This window comes from Bufo gargarizans, chromosome 7 (genome assembly GCF_014858855.1).
Source record: "Bufo gargarizans isolate SCDJY-AF-19 chromosome 7, ASM1485885v1, whole genome shotgun sequence".
NCBI lineage: Eukaryota > Metazoa > Chordata > Amphibia > Anura > Bufonidae > Bufo > Bufo gargarizans.
Genome location: NC_058086.1, coordinates 28,797,188 through 28,804,792, shown reverse-complemented (window position 1 = coordinate 28,804,792; position 7,605 = coordinate 28,797,188). Strand labels below are relative to the sequence as shown.

General features: G+C 41.7%; 1 protein-coding gene across 1 annotated transcript in view; it reads left to right on the top strand.

Moving 5' to 3' along the window:
* Nucleotides 1-1,036: 1,036 nt before the first annotated feature.
* The window catches only part of ELAVL4 (ELAV like RNA binding protein 4), an 89,653-nt gene continuing 83,084 nt past the window's right edge, over nt 1,037-7,605 (top strand). The window contains exon 1 of the mRNA XM_044300959.1: nt 1,037-1,102. Coding sequence (XP_044156894.1) covers nt 1,079-1,102 — 24 coding nt within the window. The 5' untranslated portion in view covers nt 1,037-1,078. The remainder of the gene's footprint in view (nt 1,103-7,605) is intronic.

Here is a 7,605-nt window from a genome sequence, read left to right as displayed (position 1 = left end):
TTTTTTCTTTCCTTATTTTTTTTTGGGGGTTCTTTTATTTCCTTTATTTTACTTCTCACAAAAGACAAGAGACAGTTTACTATTCCTTTATTTATTTATTTCATTTATTTATTTATTTATTGGACGTTTCTTTTTCTTTTTCTTATTTTTCTGGGCAGTTCGTGGATTTGGAAAACACAAAAAGACATTCCTCCTCCTCCCCTTTCCCCCTCAAAAAAAAAAAAAAAAATACACAAAAACTATTTTTTTAATTTTTATTTTTTGGCCAAAAACATATAATAAAGCGTTCTTGAAAAAAACTGTTGCAAGGAGAAAAGTCGGAAGCACGCGGCGAGAAAATATTAACCATTAAGAATGGTGATGGTAGGTATGGCATTTCTTTCTTTTTATGTGCATTTTTGTGTGTGTGTCGATACAGTATGTTGTGTCTGCATCTCTTGTTCTGTGGGCATTCGTGTTGCTGCTGCTGCTTTTGGTGATAGTATTGGTGGTGGGCTGATTTATTTCTCCCTGAAGTGCTTTGTCACGTGCTAGTAAGGCTGTGTTAGAATGCATATTATTATTGTCAAGGTCATTCTGGTATTGCACGCTTGTGTAAGACAAATTAAAAGCACCCTATGTGTTGTGTATAGCCTTGTGATCATCCGTCTCCATTGAACCCATGATATCGCGTGTGTGTTTGAGGCTTCTATTCTGCCATTGTGTTTTCCGCACAAAGACTCTTAAAACCTACGACCAAAAAAAAAAAAATCCTTAAAAAGAAAAATCTCGCCCATGCTGCTAATTTCGGTTGGTCCGCTCCATCAGTATGGTAATCCTTCACGGGAGTAATATATAGGGGCTTGGTAAATGCTGCATATTGTATTTCAGAGTTCCCTGCCGTGACCTCATAAAGGAGGAGGAGGCTGGCGTGTGGTTGAGAGCGCACTCTGTGTATGTATGTGTGTGAGTGTGTGTGTGTGTCCTTCGTAGCATCTCTTGCCAGCAGTACTGTAAGAAGGAATGTCAGTTTTTACATAACGCTCTTTTTGGTTTTGACACTGTGACAAGCTTGAAGGCTCCATCTCAATAGTCACAGATGGAGTGGAATGGCTTAAAGATGGTAAGTGCTTTACATACAATGCTATTATTTTCCCTTTTTTTTTTTTTTTTTTGCAATTCCGATTCTAAGCAATTATGTCCAATTACGTCTGCGTTTTCATCTGGCTTTTTGATTTTTTTTTTAACACGGGTAATTCATGTCGAAACCCGTGACTGCCGCGTTGCCTCCGATCTAGGATAGGACCTTGACAACTATAATGTCAGTGCACGTCTATCACAGAATTACTTGGTGCTGTGTAATCTTCATTTGAATTACATGAGTCTTTGGCCGTGTCAGGATTTTCATCCTCCTTTCGCTCCTGGTGAAAGCTTTCTGCCTTAAAGCAAAAAAAAAAAAAAAAAAGCCACCCCCCCCCCAAAAAAAAAAAACATTTGCCGCAGAATGCCCATATGTTAAATAAGTGCAGCTGTCTTTTCTTTCATTTCCCCCCCAAAAAACACTGAGCATGTAGCTACTTGACGCTCCTTTTGTGTGCTATTCTCACAATGGGTGTAAAGTGCCACACTTGAATCTTTGCCGTCGTGACCTGCATGGCATTTCATTAAACGCTGCAGGGACGCAGGGCACATTGTACCTACAGTTTCCCTTTAATCCCCCCCTCAAACCTGTTGTAGACTCGGACCTTTAAGAAGGAGAAGAGGAGAAAAAAAAAAAAGACGACTTTCCCTTCTTTTTTTTTTTTCTTCCTGCAATTTGAGGATTCTTGATCTCCTCCAAGAGCCTTTGCTTCATTCTTAAGGAATTGTCTTTGTCTGCCGTGTTTTGATGGGTGTAAAACAAACAAGATTAGATGGAGCATTCTAAGCGAAAGCTATCGCTCCGAGGGGAAGCCAGAGAAAGGTTGCCGAGGAAACGACTAGGGAAAGAGCGGAGATAGGGGAGCAGGTGGCAATCATTTGGGAATATAGCAAGCGGCGTGAAAAAAAAAAAGGACTGAGGTTACCGCTATTATCTGCACTGCTTTATAGCAGTCACAACTTTAATTATTCTGTACATATAGGTGCTAATTACATCCCTGCGCAGATGCACAGAGAATTACCGAACACTATTTTTAAGCATCTGTTTCTCTGTATCTTTTTATGTTTTGTGCATACTGAGCAAGAAGAGCGAGATCTGGTCCAATGTAGTTATTTGCATTTTTTTCTCTACATGATATACATGCCATACGACTAGGCAGCTACATAGGTGCATTGAGGTATAGCTATATGTATACCGTCCTCGATCTCTACTTTCTCCATCAGCTACCTACGAACAAGGCGGATATCCTATAGCAAAACAGTTCAATAGTTTATTTTACATGTTTCAAAAATGGGCTTTCCGGCAGCAGCAGGGGGTTGAGTTGGAACAGTCCCCCAGCTGGTTTTAAGCAGACAGCAGAATGTTCCATGAGCCTTGGAGCTTTCATCTTCTGAAAGGAGCCCACGTTTTACCTTCTTGACTTTCGCACCTTTAATGTTAGCTAGCGGTAGGAGGTAAATAAATGTCTAGAAAAAGGCAGGGGAAAAAGAAATTGTAAAAGTAAAAAAAAGTGCCGGTGGTGGTGGGGGGGGGGGGAGTGGTGTCTACGGATTGGGCATGGCAGCCTATAGTCCAAAAAGTATTGTATTAATTAGTATATTCCATAGGTTCTCCGAGATAGACATAGCCAATCAGTGCCAACATGCCTTTAGATCACCATAGGGTGATGCTTTGATGGGATTTTATTGTTATTATTTTTTGGTGTTGTTGCATTTTATGAAATTTCAACAAAAAGTTAGGAAAATCTGGGAATTTGGACTGTTCGGTGTCTAAGCCTTTGTTGAGTAAGAAAATAGAAATTCATACATCAGTAAGAGGGGGACATATAAACCCTGTAATCAAAAGATGTGTTTCCCTCCAGTGCACACAACGCCTCAATTTCCATCGTGTTGACTAAATGAATAATGTTATAGAAGGACAGACTCTATAATGGAGAGACTGCCTGTAACAGAAGGCAATTGTTACATTGTGTTCCTCTCCGGCATGCCTCTCATCTTGTTGTCCTCCCATGTATCTTGGCCATTATTTGCATGTGGTTTGTGCACTGGAGTTTTTGTGTGTATGGGGCGTTGATGCATTATGGCAAGTGCTTTTGGCCTTGGTAGAGCCTAGAGTAGAATCATTTTGTTAGACCAAGCTAACAGTCCTTTGGTATATCACATTCCCATTATAAGGTGTATTTAGTAATATTGAGGGCTATCTCTGTGTATCACCTCCTTCCCTTGCTGGTCTAAGATGAAAAAAACATAGAGACACTGATTGACTTACCATCCAAGCTACTGTACGCCTGGACTAATACTTCCTGTTTGTTACGAATTGCATTGCCCAGAGCTTCCTGGGGGGGGGGGGGATGAGAAGAGGAAAAAATGTCCTTATTTTACTGCATTCCCATTGGAATATGGAAGTCTATGGCAGGAGGCTGGAGTGATGGAAACTTCAATAGAAAAAAAATCTGCTATGATGTTTTTTTTTCATTGAGATTGGAAATGGTGTGGAAGTGGCTTAGGTTTCAACATCGCTGGTGTGCCCATAAATATGTTGTGCAAGGATGCTCAATCACATGCTCGATAGGAGGTCTGATCATTGGATTTGCTATCTGGAGAGTAGAGGGAAAACAAAGTCTCCAGTTATTAGCGCATTGCATGCATGTGGTATTGTGTCAGGGCATCCTTTAGGGTACGGACACGCGGTCTGGTTTTCTTATGCAATTTTGGAAGTCCTATCTGACCTTTATGATCCACTTCCTGATTTTTGGGGTTCTAAACCTGACCATGTGATCGTACCCTTACTGTGGGTAGCCAAAAGGAATAACCCTATGCTCTGTAGGGAGAGCGGGAAACACAGATGTGTGGATTTTTTTCATGGTTTGTGCAGATGAAAAGAATAGTTTGCGCTGTAGATTTAGAATCGTAGAACATGGAATGGTTAAAAACCCTTTTGAATTCCCTGGCTTAATGCAAACCTTCATCTATTGCTATGAGCTCACAGCTTCCACGGACACCTCAGCCGAATGATCTCAAACCAATAATGTGGACTATCGATGCCCTTCATGTGGTGAGAAGGCTGTTCCCACATTCTTCTTCCATAGACTATCCTGGCTTCTCTCGATATGCTAACAGTTCAGCACCACGGCCAGCAGCTTAAAGGCCTTGGTCAATCCTTTTTTCGAGTCTCAGACACTGACATCGTCTTCGCTGTCTTAGGATCTTCTTTTGTGAATTTAAAACCCAATTCCCTCTCATTTCCTTTGTTCTGAAATGATCACTGTCTCTCAGCAGCCACTGATTTCCATGAAACACCCCCTCCTCCCTTTTATTCTTTACCTCTTTGTTTGCCAAATGCACAGAGCATCGGCACTGTAATCTTTGCTTGTCCTGCACTGAACACCTCCATCGGTTGTCCTCCATTTGCCTTTTGGACTGTGGGGTGAAGTGGTGTCCTGTCCCCGCTCTGCGTTTAGGCTCTTCGCTTATAGTGATAGGAATGTGCCTGAGAAATAACAGAAATATAGATGAGAAATATCCCTTCGCCCAGGGGACATATATTGATACCAAGCCTGGCGGACTTGCTGAGCGGCGTACATGCCATGCCACTCAGTTATTTGTCTATGGGACAGCTGAGTGTGTGGACGTATAGAATAAAGTGCTGCAATGCAGTATTTTTTTCAATGTCATAAGGGTGTTTAGGGTTAGACAAATATTGTACTTGGTGGGACGTCATAAAAGGCATGTCTAATTTCCAAGCTGCCTGTCAGATGGAAAGGGGGGGGGGGGGGGTGATACATCCTTAAATTTCTCCTCCCTCTGTTTTTGTGTTGGCAAATAATTTCAAGGTTCACCAATTATCCACAAAGGGGACAGCTTGTGAAGGTTACTCCATGAGTCCAATCAACAGTCGCTCTTCTTTTGCTCTGGGACGTTCACCTGCTTCAGTTTAAAATTTCTTCTGGACCAGCCCCCAAAATAGTGAGGGTACGAAGTAAACGCCCCGTCAAAATAAAACGGATGACTTTACCATTGGTCTGGTGTTACGTAATGCACATTATCATTATCTAACGTGAAGTAATAAAAGAGAAACATTCCATATCTAGGAGAGTTTGAGTTTGTCATGTAGCATAGAGCAGGATGATATAGTGTGTTATTCACACTTTTCCATGGGATCGCAGATAGACATTTAGGGCTATTTTATCAGCAATCGTGATGTGAAAGGATACAGCAGTATAAAAATTCAGCTCTGCTACATCAGTGAATGCACAGCTGTAAAGGGAGGGGGGCTTAATTCACATTATAGGCAACTTTACCATATTTATTTATAAACATATCACAATACGTATTTATACATATGTTATAATAGATATTTATACATTAAAGAAAAGTAGACGGTTGTAATAGTATTCTCCATGCACAAACGTAAAGTTAATTGACAAACTAAACTTTGCGACATCTTTATCGAGGAAAAATTTGAAACTTGTAGAATCCATTAATTCTGTAAAATGCACTAAATTAATGGCGCATGCAAGGATTTAAAGGGAACCTGTCATCAACTTTATGCTGACCGTACTGAGGGCAGAATAAAATAGTGGGGGGTTCAGTCAGCACAACCCCTAGCAGGTGCACATTGCTATGGCGAAATACAGATACAAACGCAAAAACACAAATGCAATCACACTCTGCAACCAGCACTCTGCCCTGCCTTAATGCTGGATGTTGTATGATGGTGTACATTTTGGCCAAAGCGTAATAAGCCACTCACCACGTCAAGGTCGCCTCCATGAGTGGTCCCTAACACTAGTTCCTACCTGTTATGGGCCATGAAAGCCACACAAAGTCCAGGTCCAAAGTCCATAACAGGTAGGAACTAGTGTTAGGGACCACTCATGGAGGCGACCTTGACGTGGTGAGTGGCTTATTACACTTTGGCCAAAATGTACACCAATGCCTCATTCAACATCCAGCATAGAGGCAGGGCAGAGTGCTGGGTGCAGAATAAAATAGTGACAGAAATGCTGATTTCAGCGGTGTGTGACTCATGAGCTAATACTAAGTGGTTGCTGAGAACCAGCATCATAATCATTGCAGCCCAGGCCTTGATAAGAGTCACATCTACCTGAGAAGAGTCCTGGTTATTATAATCTCCTGCTCTCTCGCCCATCTGCTGATGATTGGCAGTTCTCTCCTAGAGAGAAAGGGAGAAAACTCGGCATTAGACGGTCAGTCATCAGCAGGTGGGCAGGAGAGCAGGAAGTCATGAATAACCAGGACTCTTCTCAGGTGGCCGTGACTCTTCTCCAGGCCCAGTGTGCAATGATTGTGATGTTGGTTCTCGGCAACCACTTACTTTTATCTTATAAATGATAGACCGCTGACATCAGCTCACCTGTCTCTACGTTATTCTGCCGTTAGTATGGGCAGCATAAAGGTGATGAGAGGTTCCCTTTAAGTATGTGGTTAGTCTATGTCCGTCAGAAACCTGATCTTGCTGAAAATCTATAGCTGCCCTCTGATATAAAACCAGTAAGAGACTGAAGGAGCATTGCAGACGCCTGACACGTGTGCCCCAAAATCCACCATAAGAATAAGCAGGTTAAAATAAACACTTTATTGAATAAATTAGACATCCCCTCGTTCTTATAGCTCCAGGCGCCGTCTTCCAGGGTGGACAGAGTTTATGTCTTGTGTAGTCAATTGTTCCTCATTACATTGATTCCTAGGGACGCTTAAATGTGCACTCTTGTAACGACCCCTGACCCCGGGCACTGTCACATTTACGGCACCATAAAGGATAGTCTTATAAAGCTATAAACATAACCGTTCAGACGCAGCCATCCGGAAAACAAGAAAGAGCTGATGCATAAAGGAAGGATTAAGATGCAAATATTTGCAGCTCCGTGACAGCTCATAAAAGAGAGAAAAGACTTTTGTTGAGTCCAATAGACATTTGGCGGTATTATTGTATGCGCAAGGAGGTAGATTGATGTGAGCGGGCAGGGTATGAAGAAAAGCAAAAATGGCTTCCATCTACACTTACTCATAGGCCTCTGATAACCCTTATTATATTTTATTATGTGTAAAACTTTCAGGTAATCCACTTGATTAAAGTTTTTTTTAGATTCAACAACCACTTGAAATATACGGTAGTATTAGGGCTTTATGATTTAAAAGAGTGAAGGTTCCTCAATCAGAACCTCTATCAGTTACCCAAAGCAGAGATTGGCTATGAAGAGCCTCTCTGGTGGACTCGACCAGTCCTGAATGCCACACTGCCACAGACACCTTAATTAATATAAGTTTGCGCCATGTAATACCTCATTTCTCCTGTAGGAATGCTGCAGGATAACAGAGCAGTTTGCTGCCAAGTTCCCACATAGATTACAGAGGAGGCGCTCAGCCGCACACCACTGTTGCCAGCTTATTTATGGGGGTCCAAAGCAAAGAACCCCTTTAGGTTTTTATTAGAATTAGATTACGCACTGACTATGTGTGATG